We start from the raw sequence: 23297 nt of genomic DNA, 5'->3' as shown, positions 1-23297 counted from the left end.
CAGGTAACCAGGTGACGTGAAGGGAAGAAAACCCAGATGAGACTGTGGAGCGCTGGAAAGGGCTAAGGGTGGATGGGACAGAACAATGCAAGAGTGCGTAAAGTCTCAGAGTGGCTGAAAATCTGGAAAGACAGAGAAAGAGTGAGAGCAGGAAGGGAGAGGACGCAGACGGGGAAAGAGAGGTCCCCTGAGTTCACATATTGGCTATTGTTCCCAAACAATTTTTCAAGCGTAGTGTGGGCTGAGTAAGATACGTCTCCAGGCTGGCTTGCGAGCTCATCCCTAATCGAACTTGTCAACGCAGAAGAGAAGTTGTCAGCCTGGTGTCTTTACCCCTCGAGAGCAGCACTGTCCACTAGAATTTTCTGTGCCGAGGCAAGTACGTGCACCGTCCAGTACAGCAGCCATTGCCCACATGTGGTTACTGAGCACTTGAAATAGGCCTAAGGAACTCAATTTTTTACGCAGTTGAGTTTAATTTGAAAATAATATGAATAACCACATATGGCCAACCACTACAGTATTAGCGTGACTATAAAATCTTTCAAGCTGGGGTGTACCATGGCGCTCAACTACTTTAGGAAAGGACAGTCCCTCTTGGGGAGGGGGATCGATGATACCTAAGACCACCAAGCATCAGTCAGAATCCCAGATACGTGGAAAGGAAGGAACTGCGGAATGAGGAGCAGTAGAGGTTTAGGTGTAAGCCAGAGGTCTGCCAGCTCAAGACTGGTCACTCAGCGTCCCCAGTTTTTTTCCAGCACTCTCCAAACAGCTTCTCAGTTGGGGTTACCACTTGTCATTTGCCATGTTCCTCACCGATTTCCGCTTACCCACGGCTGACCCCTGGGAAGCCATACGGTGGGGCCTCCCCCCGCCCTTCCCATCTAGGCGAGTCAGAGCACACACTACTGCCTGTTCCCAGGCGTTGTCCCGGGCCCACGGAGGCGTGAGGTCCTATGCGTCAGGACTCTGAGTCATGCTCTGTCACTGCCACTGAGCCGTGAGCCCGAGTGTGCCAGGGACTGTGGAAGCAAACCTCACCTCCCAGCAAACCCCTTTTCAATCCAAAGCCCTTTCCGGGCACCAGAGAGGGACCAGTGGCCACACTGGTTGTCCCAAGTTCCAGCCCCGATCCCCACAGGGTAGCCCGGGCTGCCCCAAATGCCACTGTCCCCACCCCCACCCTGCCCCCACATCTCCCATCACAACACGGTTACCTCTACATATCTTAAAGAATTAATGAGGGAAGGGGTTCCCATCATCCCCCAGCAGAGCTCTGTTCTCAAAGATAAATTCAAGCCCCGTCCTTATGTAAAAAGAGATCTGCTCAAAATAATAGAAACCGCTATTTCTTTCCCAGATGCTACCCCCTCAACAAGAGTCCAGAGGTGTTACCACCAATCGTGTTCTTAGAGGTCAAGCTCAGAGTCGCATGTGCTTGTCCTCTCCCTAGCAGTGTTTTCCAGGAGCCACCTGCCTCCTGAGATCACGCTGACACCTAAATGTGGACATTTTTAAATCTCAACACGATAAGAAGAGTGGCGTGCGTCCCCGTACCTGACATGTTCCAGCCACTGTACCAGACGCTCCCAGCACAGCCTCTGGCTTCTCCTCACATGCATCAACCCCGCGAAGGAGGTTCCCTTATCTCCCATTTCCCCATCCCACCTCTAAGGCTCAGGGTGGTTATGCCACTGGCTCAAAGTCACACAGCCGGGAAGTGGCTGGATCTAGGATCCAGACCCAGGCAGTCTGACTCCGGAGCCTGGGCTTCACCAGGACCAGAGCGGCGGGCAGAACACGCTCACCACTGGTGCCGCATCAGCCTGTCGCCTGGATGGACTTTATGCCGGAGGCAGAGGTGACTGATGGGCGTGCACGGCGCGTAGCTTCGTGGAGGGTGTGGTGTTGCCCGGTGGCCGAGTGACAGAACGGCCACTCCACTAGCTGGAGCCCAAGGGCCCATGGAGTCGTTTCCTGCAGCGGCTGTAACCAGTTACCACACACGCAGTGGCTTAAAACAACACCAGCGTGTTCTCTCACTGTTCTGGAGGTCAGGGGTCCAGAATCAGTGTCACTGGGCGAAAGACGTCAAGGAGGCTCTGAAGGGAGAATCTGGGCATCTGGGGGGCACCCTGTATTTCTTGGCCCGTCGCCTCTTCCTCCGTCTTTAAAGCAATCGCCCCAATCCCCTTCTCCGTCTTCCCATATCCCTCTGCCTCTTACTCCCAAAGGCCCTTGTAATTACATTTAGGGCCCACCTGGAGAATCCCGACTGCTCTCCGCATCTCCAGACCTTAAACTTAATCACATCTGCGGAGGCCCTCTTGCCACATGACGACCATGGGATTAGGAATGGACATTGGGCAGGGGGGTTGAGCATTATTCTACCTACCACAGTCAGGGTGGCCTGGTTTCAGCTGGTGCCGGGTCCAGGGGCTCAGATAACGTGACCACCACCCTCCGACAGCTGCAGCCAAGGTCCCAGCCGAGTTCCCAGGGCTGGCTCTCCCATTGGTCCAGTTTAGATCACGTGCTCATCTTTGACGCAATCGCTGAAGCCGGAGGGCTCCTGGGTCTCTCTGATTGGTTGAGCCTGGGTCACGAGGCCATTTTCCTCGCCCCTCCCCCCCCCCCCCGGTCTTAACTCGCAGGTGTTAAGGTGTTTTCCCCAAAGAGAAAGGGAGGATGTGTGGGTGGCGGAATGACAAGCCCTCGGAATGGTGCCTGGCACGTAGTAAGTACTCAATAAATGATGATCACATATCATCGGACCCCGAGGAGGACTGGGGAAGGGGGTACCTCCGGAAGCTAATGCTTGAAGAATACTAAGTTCACTCTGCGGATGAAGGCAGAGAGCATTCCGAGTGGAAGAAGATACCTCGGTTAGGGCAAAGGCTTCCACTATGGGGCCAGGGTGACCATATGTCCTAACATACTCACAGGTAGAGAGGGGTGGTCCTGTTTTGTGCCTGTCCCTCCAATGTAATCTTCACGGCAGCCCCTTTGACTTGCAGAACTATCTTGGTTTGCATGATAAATTATATGGTCACCCCACCCCACCTTACACCCAACCTGCTCATTTATAAGGAAACCAAAAGCAAAAGAAGGGAAGAGACTTAACCAACCGGAGGTCGCCTAACCTTTAGTGGCAGAGCTCAGGCTAGAATCCAGGGCTGGTGACTCCCAGGGCAGTGCTCCCCCGCTCAGCTCTCAGAGGCTACAGCAGATTAACCAGCCATACCTCTCCCTGTCTTTCTCTTCGTGCCACATTCTCCGCAGGATTGCGACCAGATCCACGTTGACGACGTCTCATCCGATGACAACGGGCAAGATTTAAGGTAAGACTTTGGGGAGTCCAAAATGCCCCCTTTTGATTGGCGATCGAGCTTGCCTTTCACCAGGAAGCAGAGAGGAGGGGCGGGCTGGTTATCAGGCTGATGTGTGTGCCTGCCTCCGCCAGAACCCACAGGTTGCAGCCCAGCCCCCACCCTGCAGACTCTTGCCCATCACCTCCAGTCATCGAGGCGGAGATTTCCACAGATTCTCCAGGACTCTGCTTATGTTTATCTCGCTGCAGTTTTTTTTTTCCTACTTACTAAAGTAAGGCGTGCACATCGTAAAAAACCTCAAACACCACCTGATCTAGCCTCCCGGAATCACCGCCACTAAGAGTTTGGCACCCTTTCATTAGCGCACGTACAGTATTTACTATAAAAGTTGATCAGTCGATACTCAGAATATTTCTTGACTGAGTAAGAGGTATGTGTCTGGTTTCTAGGGGCAAACCCTCCTAGGACATGGATTCCAGAAATAAGGTACCCAAAACGAGACAGCTTTCAGAGGAATGTGGCTGGAATGTTCACAGCCTGCCCCTGAGAAAACCTTACAAAAATGGAACCATAGTTAATCTGCACTTATCCAAAATTATCACAACCTAGTGCCTCTTGGCCCATCAGAAATATTATTAGACCGAATGACGCTTCGCTTAGGGGGCCAGTAACGTCGCTTAGTGTTTGTTTGTGTCTTCTGTCTCACTCCAAAAAAACAAATCAAAGCTTCTGTGACTGGGCCCTGGGAGTCGGTTCAAAGCCCGGCACAACTAGGAGTGATAGGCCAGGGCCTGCTTCATATTAATTAGCCGTTCTGAAAATCCCTCGCAATGAGGACTGGCAGGGAGCAATCCTCCAGTGCCAGCCAAGGTTTCTCTATTTATGGAGTAAATAAACCGCAGATCAAGGTTAACTGTGTCCTTTCCATGACGTCACAGCTGGGAACCACTCTCCCCTTCACAGCAGTGAGTGACCAGAGTTCCGTTTTTATAAAGCTTCCCTGTAGCTGGCTGGCTTGGGGCAGAGAGCAGTGCTGCTCTGAACCGGGTTTCGTGCTGAGCTATTTGGAACCTCACTTCCAGAACCCGCCATCCAAGGAGGTTTTCCCCCCATAAAAACCAAGCCCTCCCATTTCTTCATTCAGGAAATCTCTTCTGAGCACCTGCTGTGCACCAGGCACCAAGCATCCAATGCCCTTTCTTTTTTTTCAGTGAACAACAGAAACGAACCTTGGTAATGCCCTTACTTTGCCCCATCACAGTTACCACGGGGAATAGATGCTCTTTTCATCATCCCCATTTGACAGTCGGGGAATAGGAGGCACAGAGAGATTAAGTAACTTGCTGAACCTCACACAGCTGGTAAGGGGGGGGGGGGTGCAGGATTCAGGGACGCCCTGCCCTGCCCTCCACCTCTTGGCAGAACATCCAGGCATCTCCCCAGGGTTTCCTCTGAGTTCTTAGTCAATGTGCTTTTTCAAGACTAAGTTATCTGGTCTTCCCACACTACCCAGCGAGGGGTCTGTAAGGCGGTGCCCTGGCTTCCCGTCGTAACTTAAAAGGAAAACCTTTGCGATGTCCGGAGTCCTTGATGTCTTGCCAGTGAAGCAGGAGGGTGTCCCCAGATTTCTTACAGCAGGAACCCACTTCGGTGGCACAACCTTGACTTCCAAACAGAACAGTGATCCACGGAAGGAAAGGTATTGGCATTGGCACATACATCAGAAATCTGAAGAAACGCAGAAGAGGCTCTGTTGACAGCTCGTCACGTGGTTGCCACTGAAGACCCGGCTGATGTCGGTGTCCTAGCCCCCGGGGATGCTGTGCTGAAGTGTGCTGCCACTGCGGGGTCCGGTCCTGTTGCTGGCCGCCTCCCTTCTGGAACCTTCCCTGACCAGATCCGGGCAGCTTCCGGGAGCCACGCCTTCTGGGGGCTACTGATCCCAGGGTTGACCGCCCGCCCACCTCTCACGGTGGTCAGCCCTGGGATCAGTAGCCTCGAGAGGTGCTAACCTGCCTGCCGTTGCTGTGTGTGTGACAGACCCTCCCCTGAGCCCTGTGGACATCGCCACCGCATCCAGCAACAAGGGGGCTCATGTGGCGGGCCCGGCGAGGCCCCAGAAAGCCTGCACGTTCGTGGCACCGTCTCCCGTGACCACCCGCGGAGGCCATGCCTGATCTCGGCTCCTACAGAGACTTCTGAAGAGATCGAGAAGGAAGAGCAGGTCGCTGCTGGAAGGGCTGTGACCGAGGAGGAACTTCCGGGGGAACGGGCTGCCCTGGCTCCAGAGTTCGCTGCAGACGGGTCGGGAGGCGCACAGCTGCCCTCGGTGCCTGTTCGGTGGCTCCCTGGTGAGGACCGCAGTGCTCCGCCCACCACCGGACTCTGGCCTGCGGCTCCCACCGCTCCGGCCATCGAACGGGCAGGAACGACCCCGGAGGGGTCGAAGGCTGTTCTTCCACAGACGGTTAAAGAGAAAATGGAAATGAGGTTGGCGGAAAGTAACGTTTCTGAGAAAGAAGAAGGAGAAATTATCTAGCAAGAAGGGAATGTTTGCAGTAAAGAAGAGGAAGGACCACGTGGCAATTGAAGGGTGGCTTCTGGAAACGAGGGGATGCGACGGGGTAAAGTCATTTCTCCTGCTTCTCACCGGCTTGCCTGCGTGCTGGAAAAGCACCCCGCACGAGTGAGTCCCCGACACGTGGCTCCCCTGCTCCCGTGGTTGGATGTTGTCGGCCCCCTTTTGCCAGTTGGGTGTATTTCATTCATCTTTAACCCCTGGTCATCACCACCCAAGGGGGGCTGAAAGGGAGAAGAAGCAACAAACATGTCTGTGTAATGAAGCCATTCACATCTTTCATGGGAAAGAGAACGTTTTTGTCTGAACGGGTTATTAGTTCAGACCATGTTCTCCACGGGCTTTTGTACATTTCAGAAGAAACTATACTCACCCGTATTCTCACCGTCTCAAACCAACCGCTTCCTGGCATCATGACTTCCTTGCTTCCAATGTTACACACAGTCACACTCACAGAAATGTCCGTGACAAATGACACAGGTGTGTGTGTTTATATGAACCTGTGGGCACTGTCTCTTTCTGGCTTTTCACACAGTGTGCTGTGGAGAATGCCAGAGTCTATATTCAAGGCCTTTTGGATTAAGTCGCCTGGCCCGCGTGCCCCAGGAAGTCCCCAAGGTGAAATTAGCTGATGAGTCCGAGACGTTCATCCCAGGCGTTTCTGTGGCTTCCACAGGCTTCTGCTCAAGGAAGGCTGAGCCCCAGGCACAGAACAGCAGCGTGTGACATCGTGCCATGCTCTGGCTGTGCACACCGCAGACGCCCCACAGGGAGAACGACCCGGCCCCTCGTGCTCTTCAAATGCCCTTTGACCTCTGCCGCAGCAGCGGCATTGAAGTACCAGACGTGCGCAAGATACGGTTTCCAAGTGTCGCCTCACCCGTGCCGCAGCGCGTCTTGCTAAAAAATAAAATACCTTTCTCACTCCGCTCTTCAGCTCATCACAGAAAATCCAGAAACAGCAACATAGTGCAAAGAGGAAAAACGTCAGCCAAACGCACAGCCTGAGACAGCTGTGGCGTCACACTGACCTGTTCTTTCTTTTCTAGAAAGAGACTCATTTTTTAAGCTTTGGGTCATACTATACATGTGTCCCTTGTCACGCTGTGGTTTTTCCCTGCGATGGTATGATTTTGCAAACCTCCAGCAGAGCTTCTGGTGGAGGGAGAGAAGACGGGGGTTTTCGTCCTCACGTGCTGGTTGCTGCAGGTGGGGAGCGGCCCCTGCTTTCCCGTCTGGGCTCCCAGCTGCCACTTCTGTCCTTAACTTTCTGTGACACCCTGGCTCCTCCCCCATCCACACGTGGAACTCACTAGGCCAGCATATGCTTCATTCCGAGCAGAGGATCGCATCTGCAAAGCCAGCAATCGACTCTGCCTAATTTAACAAGCCCAAAAAAACTAAAGGGCGCCTGGGAGGCTCATTTGGTGAAGCGTCTGACTTCGGCTCAGGTCATGATCTTGCGGTCCGTGAGTTCGAGCCCGGCATCAGGCTCTGTGCCGACAGCTCACAGCCTGGAGCCTGCTTCGGATTCTGTGTCTCCTCTCTCTGTTCCTCCCCTGTTCACATGCTCTCTCAAAAATAAAAATAAACTTGAAAAAACTAGAATATGGTACTTCCGTGGAAAGACAGGGAGATGCTCCCAGAGTGGGAAGGAGGGGTTAGCAGCCGGGCCTTATAGGGGGCGCGAGACAGCACAGATTTGGGGATCGGAGTAGCGGGAGCTAACCTGTTTTCTTCCAGACTCTTCTTTCAGGATGAACCGGCCACAGCCATAGTTTGGACTTCCCTTCTGGCGGCAGAAGGGGGGCGGGGGGCTTTTCCTAGCGTGGCCACTGCACGCAGGGGCCTCGGGGGGCCGTGGGGACCGTGGGGCCCGCAGTCTCCCGGCCAGGAGCCCCCCCCCCACCCTCGCACACTGACCGCGGCTCTCGCCCCCTGTCGCAGCACATACAACTTCTCCGCCGACGGCTTCCACAGCTCGGCCCCAGGAGCCAACCTGTGCCTGGGCTCCGGCGTCCACGGCGGCGTGGACTGGATGAGGAAGCTGGCCTTCCGCTACCGGCGGGTGAAGGAGATGTACAACACGTACAAGAACAACGTCGGTGGTGAGTGGGCCGGGGGAGGGCCGGCCAGGCCGTGCGGGGCGGGGGGGAGGGAGGGGGGAAGGGGGGGGTCTGCCCGTGCTCAGGCCGCGGCCGGGGCCCAGGCAGGGTCAAGGACGGCCACGGCCCCTTGCGCGTGAACGGGGCCTCCCTAGTGCGTTCCGCGGGGGGGGGGGGGGCGCCCTGGGGGGGAGGCGCCCCGGGAGAGGACACTACATCTCACCTGGACGGGGAGGAAGCTGAGAACAGATGACGCCACCTGCCCAGGATCACATGACCACTGGGGGTGGGGGTGGGGTGGCCTCAGCGCACGTCTTCACCAAGTGTGGTCCCCGCACCAGCAGCACCCGGAGACGTGCTGGACCTCAGCGTCTCGGGCCCTCCTCGGACCTGCCGAGTCTGAGGCTGGGGTAGGCCGGCCCTCTGCTTCCATCACGCCCTCCGGGCGACACTTGTCACTCGCTGGAGCTGGAGGGCCGGTGGTTTGGCGCTTGCGGCTCAGACGGCCGGTCACCTTGGACGTCAGACTCTCGGGCCCTGCTCTAGGCGACTGAGTCAGAATCTGCCTTTTGAACAAGATCCCCACGTAATTTGTGGAAACATTGAAGCTGGAGATGGACTGGAGGCCACTGGTTCTCATATTGGAACCACCGGAGGCATTTCCAGGTCTGGTTTTCTTTCCTTGTTGAGAGAGAGAATCCCAAGGAGGCCCTGACTCCAGGTTCCATCTCACGGCCGTGACGTCATGACTCGAGCCAGAGTCAAGAGTTGGACGCTGAACCGACTGAGCCACCAGGTGTCCCCGGTTCTGACTTCTGTGGCTGCAGCCTGGGTCGGAATCACAGAATTCAGGCTCAGATGTGCAGTCAAGGGGACAGCCACCAGGGTCAGTAGCAAGAGACCATTGGTTATCACGCTGAACAAGAAGTCTGGACGCGGCTTTGGGCAAGTGCTAGATCACTATTTCTAGAACTCTCTAGGCCAGTAGCTCTTAACAGGAGGTGATGCTGCCTCTCCCCAAGAAGGCATTCGGGGGCATTTCGATTATCAGTGTGGAACCAACCGCTGGCCCATAAAGGGAAGAGGTCTGAGCAGGCAGCCGATAGTGTTGCCATATACCCCGTGGCCCCCAGAGTATCTAGGGCGCCCTCCCCCAGCCCCAGAAAGAGTCCCGGAAAGAATTTAGGGTCTCAAACTGCACAGAACCTACTTCGCGTCCCAATGCCTCCACTTTCTAGCTACCTCCCCGAGCCTTGGCATCTAAATCTGAGGACTGGGGATAAAACTAATTCTGTCTCCCTGGGTTATGGGAACGTCTGTTGTTAATGGGCACAAAAGTCATGACTCTGTGCCTGTTAGATAGGGGGCACTCAGAAAATGGGAGCATTTGTCCTTAGTTCCTTTCAGTTTTGCTTGGGAGTTTTTCGAATTCTTCTCTGCCTTCTGCTTTCTCCAGACGGACGGTCGGTTTTTTGGGGACGGATTTTCTGTCTCGTCCGTGGCTGAGTCCTAATGCAGTTCTGGCAACAGCTAACGTTTGCTGAGCGCTTACTGTATGCCAGGCTCTGTGATGAGGGCTTGTCATCTAATATCTAATTTGCTCTTTACGAGACCCCCATAAGGTAAGTGCTTTTGTCCTCCATGTTGTGTAAAGGTGGAAACTGAGACCAGAGACGTTAAGCAACCTGCCCAGCGTCGCACAGCCCAAGTGGCAGAGCCACCACAAGGGAGTGCCAGGCTGACTGCCTCACCACCTCTGGCCACACTCCGTGGCCTCTCACACCCAAGTCTGTGGACTGTGAGAGGGAAGCCGAGAGCGGCAGAGTCAGCCCTGCTTGCTCACCCACCCCTACGTGGGGAGAAGAGGGGAGCAGGTGTACTTGGAATAGGGGAGACGGGTGGAGTCGGCCAGTAGGGGCCACCGTGGGCAGCCCTCCCCTTCCTCCCCCCACCCACCTCCAGTCTCTGCATGTTACTCCGCCTCACCTCCCCCCAGCTGTTCCCGCATCACAGAACTAGCCTGGGGAGGGCTGCAGCCCCCAGCCCAGGAGCCCAAGGGTTTTGGAAGTTGTGCTCAGAAGAGAGACATCTGCAAGATACAGGGTGAAGATAGAAAATGCTTAACAAGGGGCGCCTGGGGGGCTCAGTCCTTTCAGCATCCGATCCTGATCTTCAGCTCAGATCATGATCTCGCGGTTCCTGAGTTCGAGCCCCCGTGTCGGGCTCCGTGCTGACAGCTCAGAGCCTAGAGCCTGCTTGGGATTCTGTGCCTCCCTCTGTCTCTGCTTCCTCCCCGCCCCCCATCTCAAAAATAAATAAACATTAAAAAAAAGATTAACCAGTCAGCCTCCGGGAGGCAGGGGCTGGGTTCAGAGAGAGGCCTTTGCCTGATTTCACACCTCCCTCTACCACATCCTGTTGTACCCCCCAGCAGGTTACTTAACCCCTCTGTGACTCAGTTTCGTCATGTGTAAGATGGGAATAATGACGCGGCCCAACTCATGGGATAAATGTCAGGATCGTGTGAATTCACACGCGGGAGACCCTCAGAACAGGGCTGCCGCACCGTGAGCACTTCTTAAATGTTGCACGTGTCCGGGAAGGAGAGCAAGTCTGAGGCAAAGCCCCAGGTAGGGGGCAGGCAGACAGAAGCTCGAAGCATGCTTCCTAGCAGGTGCCAAGTCGGAGTGGTTGACGGGCTGGCTACCCATGGCAGCACCCGGGGGAAGCCTCTTGCGAAACATACGGCACCGCGCCCCTGGGAGTTTGCATTGTTATCAAGTGCCCCAGCTAAGGGGCCGTGGGGAAGGTACAGAGAGAAAGGAAAGCCAGGGGCCACCTGAAGCATTCCTGTCCCACTGAGTGCATTCTCCCTGGTTCAGCATCAACCATGCACCAGCCCCTGCCATACAGTACCTCCCAGGGGCTGGTACCATGGTGCTGAACAAAGCCCGCTTGGTCCCTGCCCTCACGGAGCAGACGGCATAATGGCTGAAGCAGACGTGGAACACGTAATCACACAGATGCGTTTCGAGTTATACTTGTGCCAAGTGCTGTAAAGAAGTACAGTGTGTTGGCGGAGTATAACATAGAGCTGACCGGGATAAGCCTTCCAGAAGAAAGGACGCTGGAAATGAGTGTGAAGTATTTATGCAAAAAGGGAAGGTGTGGTCCAGGTTCTGAAACGAGGTGTGCAAAGGTCCTGAGACAGGAACAGACTTGATGTTCCAGGGGACAAAGAGGAGGCCACCGGGACGGGAATGGAAGGACGTCAGGGCAATGGCGAGAGGGGAGATTGGCAATCTCGCAGGCACGTGGACTGTGGAGTCTGAACTTCATCTTAAGGGCCTCGACGACTGACAGGATGATGATCAGGTTTAGAAACACCATAGGGTGGGCTCCGGAGGTCTGCCGCCTGGCTGCCAAACCTGTCTCCATTATGTCTTCCCTGCAGTGAGCGAGTCCGTCAACCTCACGCAGCCTCAGTTTCTTTACCTGATTTACACAATGTTATATGCCAATTGTATCTCCATTAAAAATAAATAAAAAGAGGGTCCCCCTCTAGGGTCACTGTAAAGATGAACGAAATAAATCATGTTAAGAGCCCAGGACCCTACACATAGTAAGCACTCAATAAATGTTAGTCATTTTTATTTCCTTATCCAGTTTTTGTCTCCACTAATAACAGTATGAACTCAGTCATCTGCATTTTTTGTTCATCTGTGTATGCAGTGCCTATTACAATACTGAGCACACAGAGGGCACTCCTGAAGTCTTGGTTAGATGGATGGATGGATCGATGGATGGATGGATGGATGGATGGACAGAGGGATGGATGGATGGATAGATGGATGGATGGACAGAGGGATGGATGGATGGATGGATGGATGGAGGGATGGATGGATGGATGGATGGACAGACGGATGGATGGATGGACGGATGGATGGATGGACGGATGGACAGAGGAATGGATGGACGGATGGATGGATGGATGGATGGATGGACGGGTGGGCAGAGGGAGGGCTGGAAGGATGGGAGGGCGGATGGGTGGATGGGTGGATGAATGGATCAATCAGTAGATGGGTTGATTGACCCATCAATCCCAAAATAAGATTAAAATCACTGGATTAAAGTTGACCTTGGGTGTCATCTGATTTGAAACCCAGAGAACCAGTAGCTACACTCCCCTTCTCTAAACACTACCGCCCAGACTTCTAAAATAATAACTAGCCCATCTTTTTTTCCCTTGTCCATAGGCTTGATAGGAGCTCCCAAAAGAGAGACTTGGCTACAGCTCAGAGCCGAGCTGGAGGCTCTGACCGACCTCTGGCTGACCCACTCGCTAAAGGCGCTCAACCTCATCAATTCCCGGTAGGTGGGAGCCCCCTTTTTCCTTTGCGCCCCTGAACGTTCCCCGATTTGAGGGTGGTGGCTCCTCCGTTTCCACACTTGGGAGAACTGGACTCTCAAAATTCTCATTTGCAGGCTTTCCAGACATTTGATAAAGCGGAGGTATTATCAGACACCAGGGACACCTTGTACCATAGCTGAGCAGATAGCTACAGAGACTTACCAGGGTCCAGCAGAGCCCGAACATTTGTACATAGGTCCATCTTGTCCCATCCACTCTTGCCCACAACACCCACCCTCTATAAAAACCATCTTCTAGTAGACCGCAGATCATCTGGCACTTACGAGGTAAGGAGCGTCCAGTTTCATTCTGGGCCTCCCAGTAAGTTGCCTCTTGCTCCTAAATAAGATCACCTGGGCCAGAGGACAAATTACCGTCTGTGCTATAGCATCCCAGAATCTCACGACGCCACACACGAATGGTCACAAAATGGCCGCTGGCTCCATCCCGCTGATGCGTCTAGTTTGACACGCACTCTGGCCCCAAGATGGGAAAGTAATCCATGGCTCCCGGTTTCTGGATTCTGTAAAAATCTCAGAACTGGTAGGTGCTCCCCAGTTCGCCCCAGCCCTCACCACTCCCTGTTGTCCTACACCTGGTCCACATTACTCTACATCACCGATAGGCAGCTGCAGCTGCTCAAGTGCGGCCCCCGCCGGACACGTTTTTCTAAATAAAAGTTTCGCACTCGTGTTTCAGTGTGCCAGGCAGCCTCAGGCTTAAAGGAGAGCAACAGCTGAAAGATCTTTGGGCCCCACTCTCACCTGAACGTGACTTAGCCAGAGCTCCCAAACCCCACCAGAATGCCTGCCGACGCCTGGCTCAGGCTGCCGGGTGACCAGGCCTGGCTCTACCTTGGTGTTCTGACCCACGGTCTTTTTCTCCGTCCTCAGGCCCAATTGTGTCAACGTGCTGGTCACCACCACTCAACTAATTCCTGCCCTGGCCAAAGTCCTGCTGTATGGACTGGGCTCCGTGTTTCCTATTGAGAACATCTACAGTGCAACCAAGACAGGTAGGGAGAACCCAGACCTCGGGGTGATGCACAGAGGGTGGGTGAGGTTAGCTCTCCATCCCTCGTGTGAAAGGCTTAAGGAAAACGGCATTAGGAAAGCTAAAGAACTTCCTTGTCCAGGGCCATGACTCAGATCCCCAGAACAATCCCACAAACCACGCGCTTCAACCTCAGCCTCCAAAGGGGTTGGTTAGGACCATATTCTAAAGTGTGTGTGTTAGTTAGGATACCTGCAAAGCTGCTGTAACGAGTACACCCCCCAATACACGGGCTGACTTCAGAATCAAAGCGTATTTCTCCCTCACGTGTCAACAGACCAGAGACGAGTGATCCAGTCTAGTGGGGCAGCTCTGTCCTGAAACTCACCCAGAATCCCAGGTCGTTCCCATCTTATTTTTCCACCATCCCCCGTGGGTTTATTCTCATGTGTGTGGTCAAATCAGAATCCTACCACATTGTCATTCTGGCTTGGGGGGGGGGGGGGGCGGGGAGGGTGCAGAGAGGAAGGAAAGAGATACACTGTACTTGTACTCACCTCCTGTTGGCCCCAGCTTAGTCACATGGCCATGGCTGTTTGCAAGGGAGGCTGGGAAATGTAGTCCATAGCTAAGCGCCATGACCCCAGGTAAAAGTCATGGAATTATGTTACTAAGAAGAGGGAAACAGTCCTCACCACAGCATGGCACAGGCTGTGATTTTAATTCTAGGTGGTTACAAGTCACCAAATAATCCTAAATCTAACCTTGAACCACACAGAGAGAAAATGTTTGGGTTTTTTTTAATTCTCTTTTCAGGAGAGAGTCTCAATTTAGTGTTCTGCTTTAACACCTCTCTTAATACTTGAAAATCTCTGGGGCACCTGGGTGGCTCACTCGGTTGGGCATCCTCCTCTGGTTCAGCTCATGATCTCATGGTCCTTGAGTTCGAGCCCCACGTCAGACTCTGTGATGACGACTCAGAGCCTGGAGCCTGCTTCGGATTCTGTCTCCCTCTCTCTCTGCCCCTCCCCCACTAGCACGCACATGCGCTCGCTCTCTCTCTCTCTCTCTCAAAAATAAACCTTAAAAAAATCTTTTTTTAATTTAAGTAAAATAAAAATAAAAGACTTGAAAATCTCCATTATTAACAGAGGACAAGCCTTAGGCTTAGAGCTTCCATCAGATAAAAGAATTTAATAACTAGAAATTAACAGCATCATTTATCATCAGGGCAAGTCATACTGGTTTTCTGGGGGGGGGGGGGTCTTCTTCCATGACCTAAAACTGTATAATAATACAAAATAAATCTAGTTAGTTAAGACTTTTTTTTAAGTTTATTTATTTTGAGAGAGAGAGCACGCACGTGTGTGTGAGTCACAGCAAAGAGCCCCACATGGAGCTTAATCTCATGAACCATGAGATTATGACCAGAGCTGAAATCAAGTCAGACTCTTAACTGACTGAGCCACCCAGGCACCCCAAGACGTTTTTAATTAGAAATTTTTACCCTTGTTTTCTTCTGTGGAAAAAAAAGAATTATAGTATGCTTCGGAAGCAATTTTTCCAGAGCAGTTTTTGCCTTTAGCGGAGTTCTAGATCTGAACGTTACGGAAAAGTGCCTTTCGATTTTAAAATCCTGGACGTCAGGCTCCGGGTGGCCATTAGAGCCTCTGCAACGGGACCTGGTGAGCCTGTCATTTTCTTTCTGCACAGTCTACTCGCGTGCCTTTGCGGCTTAGTTAGAACCTCTTTTTAAGATATTTTTTATCATGAGGTGCCAGGGTCGCTCAGGCGGTTAAGCGTCCGACTTCGGTTCAGGTTGTGATCTCACGGTCCGTGGGCTCGAGCCCCGCGTCGGGCTCTGTGCTGACCGCTCAGAGCCTGGAGCCTGCTTTGGATTCTGGGTCTCCCTCTCTCTGCCCCTCCCCTGCTCATGCTCGCTCTCGCTCTCTCTCTCAAAACTAAATAAACATTAAAAAAAAATAAAATTAAATTAAATATTTTTATCTTTAATTATGGGAAAATACACATACAATTTACTATCTTAACCATTTTTAAGGGTGCAGTTCAGTGGTATTAACCACATTCACATTGTTGTGTAACTGTCCCCACCATCCATCTCCAGAACCCTTTCCATCTTGTAGAACCAAAGCCCGATCTGCATTAAACAGCAACTCCCCAGTCCTCCCTGCTCTCAGCCCCTGGCGACCACCCTTCTACTTTCTGTCTCTGCAAACGTGACTCCTCATATAAGTGGAATCATATACTACTTGTCTTTTTGCGATTGGCTTGTTTCACTTAGCATACTGTCCTCAAGGGTCATTTGCATGTGGTGGTAGGTGTCAGATTCCCTTCCTTCTTAAGGCTAATAGTCCGTAATCCGTTCCATGTACATATGACATTTTTTGTATCTACTCACCTGTCAACGGACGCTTGGTTGCTTCCATGTTTTGGCTGTTGCAAAATAATGCAGCTGAAAAAATTAAAAACAGAACTACCCTATGACCCAGCAGTTGCACTACTAGGTATTTATCCAAAGGACACGAAAATGCTGATTCAGAGGGGCATGTGCACCCCAATGTTTATAGCAGCAGTATCGACAATAGCCAAAGTCAATGTCCGTTGACTGGTGAATGGATAAAGAAGACGTGGTTTGTATATATGTAATGGAGTGTATGTGTATACACACACACACACACACACACACACACACACACACACTGGAATATTACTCAGCTATCAAAAAGAATGAAATCTTGCCATTTGCAACTATGTAGGTGGAACTAGAATGTATTATGCTAAGCGAAATAAGTCAGTCAGAGAAAGATAAATACCATATGATTTCACTCATATGTGGAATTTAAGAAACAAAACATAGGGGAAGGGAAGGAAAAATAAGATAAAAAGCAGAGAGGGAGGCAAACTGAAAGCCATTCTTAAATACAGAGAACAAACTGAGGGTTTCTGGAAGGGAGCTAGGTGGGGAGACGGGCTAAACGGGTGAAGGGCATTGAGGAGGGCGCTTGCTGGGATGAGCACTGGGTGTTATATGTAAGTGATGAATCGCTACATTCTACTCCTGAAACCATTATTACACTATATGTTAACTAACATGGATTTTAATTTAAAAATATATATATACTATGTATTTTTAAATGATAAAAGAAATATCAACTTCAAAAAAAGAATGTAAAGGCACAATTCAACTGTAAAAAAAAATGTGTGTGTGTGTGTGTGCATGTGTGGTGATTCCATTCTGTATTTAAATGAACTCGTTTAAGTAAAAATAGAAGTGTGAGTTGATTTTTTTCAAGATTACCTAACAGTGATTCCCAGATTTGGTCCTAACTGTTAATGGTAGTTCTGGAGTATTCGAGAAATTCTGGTCCAGGGTAGCGCATGTCAAGAGACGATTCATGAACAAACGATGCAGCCAGTGGCCAGATGAGCACGAGCACAACAGACACTCCATTCCATCCTGTGATAGAAGTTTTAAAGCCAGGTTTCATGTAACAGCATCTTTTTCCTGTAGATTTTGCACGAAAGGAATCTGTAACCCAGACGCGTCTAAAATGTTTTTCCCGCCCATCGACTCTGTTTCCACGTCAGAGGCATTAAATCCCATCAGGGAAATGTTTTAGCCACTTGCTTCCCACCTGGGGAGCCTGAAGGTCAACGAGCTGAGGGTGATCCAGGTGGGGACCGCACAGAAATGTGGCCTCCAGCTCCCTGTTTTAACTTGAAAAGCATTATTTTTTCCCAACGGTCAGGTTTCTGCTCTGATGATGCCGCATAACAAACGCTCAGTGGCTCGCAGTGTGGATTTCTCACTCATGGGTCTGGGGCGTCTGCTGTGGCCCCACTAAGCTTGCCTCCGGGTTCCGCTCTGTTCCATATGCGCCCTCACTGTGGGACCAGCGGCCATCAGGGATACGTTCGTCTCATGACCGATGGCAGACGTGAAGGGGGCCAAGCCACACCACCCACACGCATTTCCCGTGGCAGGTCCCGAGCATTCCGGTGTTGGTCAGGGCAAGTCACGTGGCCGACCCAGCATCAGCGGGGTGGAGAACGGGCTCCACCTGCTGTAGGGAGAGGCACTGCACGGTGGTAACGTCATTCTGTTAACTCACAGTTGTGATTCACAGCTCTGCACCGGCCTCTGCTCCCACAGAGGAGAAAGCAGGCACAGAGGGATTGAGGGTCTGCCGCAGAGCTGAGTCCTACCTAGAGCAGGATAAGAGAGCGGCTCGGAGCTCAAGCAACTGGGGCAGGCAGCCTGGGTTCAAACCCCAGACTCTGTGCTTGCTAGCTGGGTGTCCCAGGCAAGTGACTTGACCTCTCTGTGCCTCAACTTCTCTGTTCTGGCACTATTCCTCCAGTCCTTTTCAAGGCGCTTCACGGGCCTCAGTTTCTTTATCTCTAAAACGGGAATTCCACTGATTGCAATTTCATAAGGATTGCCATCATAGCAAATGAATAATGTTAAGTCAGTGGTTCCCAGACGGAGCGGGGGGGGGGGGGGGGGGTGCGGGGGGAGCAGTTTGCCTCCCAGGAGATATTTGGCAACACCTGGAGACATCTTTCGTTTTCCAACGGGAGGAGGTGCTACCGGGGAAGCTGCTGCACATCACAGCGATCAGGGCAGCACCCCCAGCACGGAGCTACCCAGCCCCACGTGCCAGCACCGCCGAGGCTGGGAAATCCTGCTGTAGGAAGCACTCAGCAGAGTGCTTGGGATACAGAGAATCCAGTGAGTGCGGCTACTTTTAGTCGCGCTGTTCTCGTTACCGTTCCTGCACTTGCTCACACATCAGGATGAGCTAAGATCCGAGTCCAGCTGCCCACGCAGCTGGGCGGAAGGAAACTACAAAGAGGTGGTCCTCACCGGGTAGCAAGGAAAACACGGGCAGGGGAGTCGCCCTGAGGCCCAAGTCTGTGCCGCGGCCGCAAGCACTTCCTTAGCGATTACGAGTCGCCACAGTCCTGGGTCCCCAGCGTCTTCTCTCTCTTTCCTTCCTGTGCGTGCAGGGAAGGAGAGCTGTTTCGAGAGGATAATGCAGAGATTCGGCAGAAAAGCCGTCTACATCGTGATCGGTGACGGCGTCGAAGAGGAGCAGGGGGCAAAAAAGGTACCTCGTCCGCCTCTCGGGCCGCGGGGCCCTTTACCCAGATTTCCTCCACTTCCCAGGCAAAGGCTGGGTCCCCTCCTTCCCAGGCTCTTAGCTCCCAGGCCCCCTCCCGTTTGCAATCGCAGAAGCATCCTGAGTAATTTCCTTCTGCAAATCCCCCTCGGTGCCTTTGGCTGCCGCCCCTGGTAGCCCTGGATTTTTTCTGGGAGACGCTCTGTCAGGGCAGGCTGGTGGGGGGCTGGTGCACGTGTGTGCGCTTTACTTCATACTCACTGATCATATGTTCCAGGAACCCTTCCCAGTTAATAAAGACAGCATTAAGCTAATGAAAAAGAAAATCCTGCATTTGTGATCTCGGGCCCATGAGGAGAGGGGCAGGGGGCTCTGGTGGCCGCAGCTCTGCTGTTGGAAAAGAAACAGCTGCCAAAGCCCTGGGTCTGGACCTGTCAACAGCATCCCAGAGAGCCTGCCGCCCCCCACCCAGAGGCCTGGGAAGTGGATCGTTAATGTCACAGAGCTTAATTGGGAGGACCTGGTTTCCCCCTTCCCTCCCCAGCGACGGATTCCAAGGAAATGCAGAAACGTTCGGGGTCTTAGTGGACAAAGCCTGAAAAGAGAGGGAGGGCCCCTGGGGTCCCAGGAAAGGGGGCCGGGGGCGGAGCTAGAAGCCCCCCCCCCACCCCCCCACCACCTGCAAGGTTCCTCCCCTTCCCAGCCCCTCCGGACTCCACCTTTAGGCCTCAGGCTTCAGCCGCACTCGTGAGGAAAGAATTCCCTGATCAACTACCTCTCTGGTCCGTCCAGCAACTACCTCTGCGCCCCGTCCATATTCGTTCCTCGGGGCCTGTGTGAGGGGTGGCTTGAAGGCGGACCCTCCAGCTAGTGCGTAAGCTCCATTAGCTGGGCCTCCGCCACCGCCACCGTGTGCCCGCAGCTGTCACGGTCGCTGGGGAGCCTGCAGTGAGCAGAAGGGGCAGGCTCTCACCCCTCCCTCAGCTCACAGCCTGGGGGCAGGCATGTGTGTGAGGCGGTGGCCAGAGCTTTGGAGAAGACTAAAGCAGGGACTGCGAAGGGACCATGGGGGCGGGACAGGTTGCAAGTGTGGTCAAGGTAGGCCTCGTGCTGGGGGTGACAGGAGAGCAAAGACAAGAGGAGGAGAGCTAGTGAGCCAAGTAGATCTCAGAGGGAAGGCAGCCCTGAGCCGAACCGACTGAGCCACCCAGGCGCCCCCTGAGCTCTCCTTTTTAAAGCAGATTTCTTTAACTTTAAAAATGGATTGATTTAGAGGTGCCCGGGTGGCTCAGTCAGTTGGGCATCCGACTTGATTCCAGCTCAGGTCATGATCTCACATGGGATGGAGTCCCACGGCGGGCTGTGCGCTGACAGTGCAGAGTCCGCTTGGCATTCTCTCTCTCTTCCTCTCTCTGCCCCTCCTCTGCTCCCATGCCTTCCCCCCGATAAATACATTTTTTAAAAATGAATTCATTTAGAGAGAAAAATGTTAAGTAATCAATCGTGATAGAGGTGATACACAAGAAATGACCAAAGCAGTAGCATGAATCACATGAATTACCACGCGTGAGTGCTGTTCCAGAAACGCTGTGCCAGGTCAAGAGCATGGTCTGTGTGATGAGACGATCCGCTGTCAGTGTCTCTAGCGCCCTCTCTCCAAGCTCAGACCTCAGAAGTCTGCCCTAAGCATGTGACCGTGATCAAAATAAAGTTTTGCTTCTATCACAGTTGGACTGGAAAACCAGCTTAGGCCTGTGGTCCCTGGCACCCCTTGCCTGCCATCCGGCCGTCACCCAGAGGACGACAGGGCCGTCCGTGGAGGTCCTGACACTTTCCCGCCTTCTCACAAGCAGAGAGGGTTTGTTAGGACAGAGTAAGCAGTAAAGGTTCTGAAATGAGCCCTTTCTCTCTAGAAATGAAATGCTAATGGACGATATAACCATAGTGTCCAAAAGGCCAAGGTCCGATGTCATCGGACAGAAACAAAGTTATTATGTGCTCACTTTACCGTGTGCTTCGGTATGTAAATGTTCGGGCACACAATCCCAATGCTTGTGCCCATAAGTGCCGTGGCTGTGGGTGCGACCCGGCAAACGCAGAGGGACACAGGGGTGCAGTCTCGACCGTTCACCAACCAGGTCGGGTGCTGCTGTCCTAACGTGCTTTCTCCAAACTGCTGAGCAACTAACTCATGGAAAGATTCCGAATAGAACAAAATACAGGTTTCCCTTGATGTACCCATTGCACTTCTGGAAATTCAGGTTTGCTTGAGAGCATGCGCAAGCTACTCTGTGTTTGTATGTGACCTGTAAAACGTGGGGTCCAGTGATTACGTACGGGTTTCTCCTTGCTTGGATATCTGATAGCACATTCGAAAATCTCCAAAGTCAGGTCCAAGGTGTGTGAAAGGGGGTCGGACACGTGCGCCCCCGCCCCCCGCCCCCGCAGTGCCCCCAGACCATTAGGGGGGTCAAAATTCACACCTCCGGAAACTTCCGCACTGACCCCTAGAGGGCAGGCTTTTCCTCCTTTGAGAACAGCTAGTCTGGGCTCACCTTCCTGGGCTGGGCCAGGCACCTCCCTGGCCTCACCCTCCCGCCAGCCCTGCTCCCACAGAAAGATTGTGACGGGGAGTGCATATTCTACCCTAAATCCCAGCTCTGCCGTTTTCGGCTGTGTGGCCTTCGGCAGATGACGCTCCCTCTCTGAGCTGCCTTTCCTTATCTGGGACAGCTGCTGGGAATCTGCACCCAGGGCTGAGCAGAGGAACCATGCATAGTGAGTTCTCACCAGCCCGAAGCTCTGTTAGTATTCTGCACACGGCAGTGGGGTGGGGGAGGAAAGATAACACAACCTTTAGAAATTCAGGAGAGCTTCTCTCCCCGGGGGAGCCAGGGGAGAGAGAGAAAATACGAATGCTCATTTGCACATAATTGTGAAAACTCACCCAAATCTCTCGTTTGCTTGCTGCGAGCCCATGGGAGAAGCACTTTGCTGCGACCTGCGGAGGAGGAGGGGGTGGGGGGTCCCCAGCAGGGACTGGGCGGGAGCATCTCAGCAGGGCCGGTGCCTGGAGCGGGGCTGGGGTGGCCGGAGATGCCCGGCAGCAGGGTACACAGTAGAGAGGCCGCTCCCTCGGTCACGTAAAAACATCCACAGGCTTCCGGGACCCGGGCTCCTTCCGTGTTGTTGCTCTGCCATTTCCGGTGCTGCTCTTGCCACCGCCCACGTTCACACTGCGGCGACCGACCGGGGAGGAAGAGGGGGAGGATGCCTCTTCCCCTGAAGGGCGCGGGCGGTCCCGGGGGGACCCCACGCTGCTCGCGTCCCATTGGCCAGATCTGAATCACGTGATCCCACCTGGCTCCGCAGCCCGCTGGGAGATGCAGCCTTTGTTCTCAGCCACCCTGTCCCTCGCTAAGAAAAAAGGAGGCCGCTTCTGCGAGAGAAGGGGGGGAACGGATGATGGAGGCCGCTGGCAGTCTCCGTCGCCACGGGCCTGTGGCAGGGCTGTGACCGGCACCTCGGGGCGCCTGGCCTAACCCCGTGCCCTTAACCACTCCTCCTGATTACTGACCTCATCGTTTTACTTAATCCTCAACCCTCCCTGCAAAGTGGGTATCGTTGGCTTCAGTTTACAGAGGACGTATCTGAGACCCAGAGAGGTTAATGAACGCACCGAAGGTCACACAGCTGTACACGCCAGCGGATGTGTGTTTTGCTCCAGATGCCAAGCGGGAAGGGGGTGGACCTAGGAGTTTCGAGCACTCCCCCCCCCCCGCCCCCCAGCTGGTCAGACAAGAGTGAGAGGGCACACACACCCCTGTATACTGAGCTCCCCCCGAAAACCTCCGCAGGTGTCTAAAGCAGCAGCCCCAGCCCATTAGCGAGCAACGCTGTGCACCAGCCACTCTCCCGGCCTGATGGATGGGAGTCATTAGCCCAGGCTGCCAGACACCCGAGCAGCGTGAAATACGGCGACCGGACAAGGGGCTGTGACTGTTCGGGCTGACAGGGTTGTTAATATCTCCATTTTAGTGGGTCATCTGTCTCCACCTCTCCACGAGTGATAAATCCACCTGCGCTCTAGGGCTGGGATCGAGGTGGGCGAGACGTTCTCTTCCACCTTTGCTCATTTCGTCCCAGAAAAATGAATTACACTCTTTAAGGGGAGACAGGATTGGCCGGGCAGGAACCAAAATCCATCTTTGCAGAGAAGGGAAGGTTTGGCTGAGGTGAGGAGGGGGTCGGGGAGCTGGGGCAACAGGAAGGCATTAAAGAAATGGCATCTGCTGCCCGTGATGGGTGGTGTTCTGCTTCCTTTGAGCGAAAGAAAAAAGGATGTGTTCACTGAGGACTTAGAGAAACTCACCTTGCCACTTCCCCCCCTCCCTCCTCTTCACTCCTTCTGTGTGTGTTTCTTGAGCACCTACTATGTGCCAGGAGCCACGCAATGCAGTAGTGGACGTGACATTCCAAGCCCCAACTCACCTCAGGGCCTTTGCACTGGCTTTGTCTTCTGCCTCGACTACCCAAACACACAGGTTTGCACATCCTTCTCGCCCCCAGGGGCCTGCTTAACTGTCACTCCCTAGAGAGGCCTTTCCTGCTCTATTTCCAGCTATCAGAATAGATGTCCTCCCCCAGCTGCTCTCTGCCCTGCCTCCCTGCTCTATCTCCATCACAGTGCTCACAAGACAAAACCATCTTGGTCATTTCGTGCCTCTGGAT

General features: G+C 53.3%; 1 protein-coding gene across 1 annotated transcript in view; it reads left to right on the top strand.

Annotated features, from left to right (window-relative positions):
- Nucleotides 1-23297, top strand: part of EYA2 (EYA transcriptional coactivator and phosphatase 2) — a 262198-nt gene that overhangs the window by 235722 nt on the left and 3179 nt on the right. The window contains exons 11-15 of the mRNA XM_027070259.2: nucleotides 3286-3344; nucleotides 7861-8021; nucleotides 12275-12389; nucleotides 13323-13444; nucleotides 18454-18554. Coding sequence (XP_026926060.1) covers nucleotides 3286-3344; nucleotides 7861-8021; nucleotides 12275-12389; nucleotides 13323-13444; nucleotides 18454-18554 — 558 coding nt within the window. The remainder of the gene's footprint in view (nucleotides 1-3285; nucleotides 3345-7860; nucleotides 8022-12274; nucleotides 12390-13322; nucleotides 13445-18453; nucleotides 18555-23297) is intronic.

This window comes from Acinonyx jubatus, chromosome A3, assembly GCF_027475565.1.
Source record: "Acinonyx jubatus isolate Ajub_Pintada_27869175 chromosome A3, VMU_Ajub_asm_v1.0, whole genome shotgun sequence".
NCBI lineage: Eukaryota > Metazoa > Chordata > Mammalia > Carnivora > Felidae > Acinonyx > Acinonyx jubatus.
The sequence above is the reverse complement of the archived record's forward strand: the minus strand, read 5'-3'. Positions and strand labels throughout refer to the sequence as shown.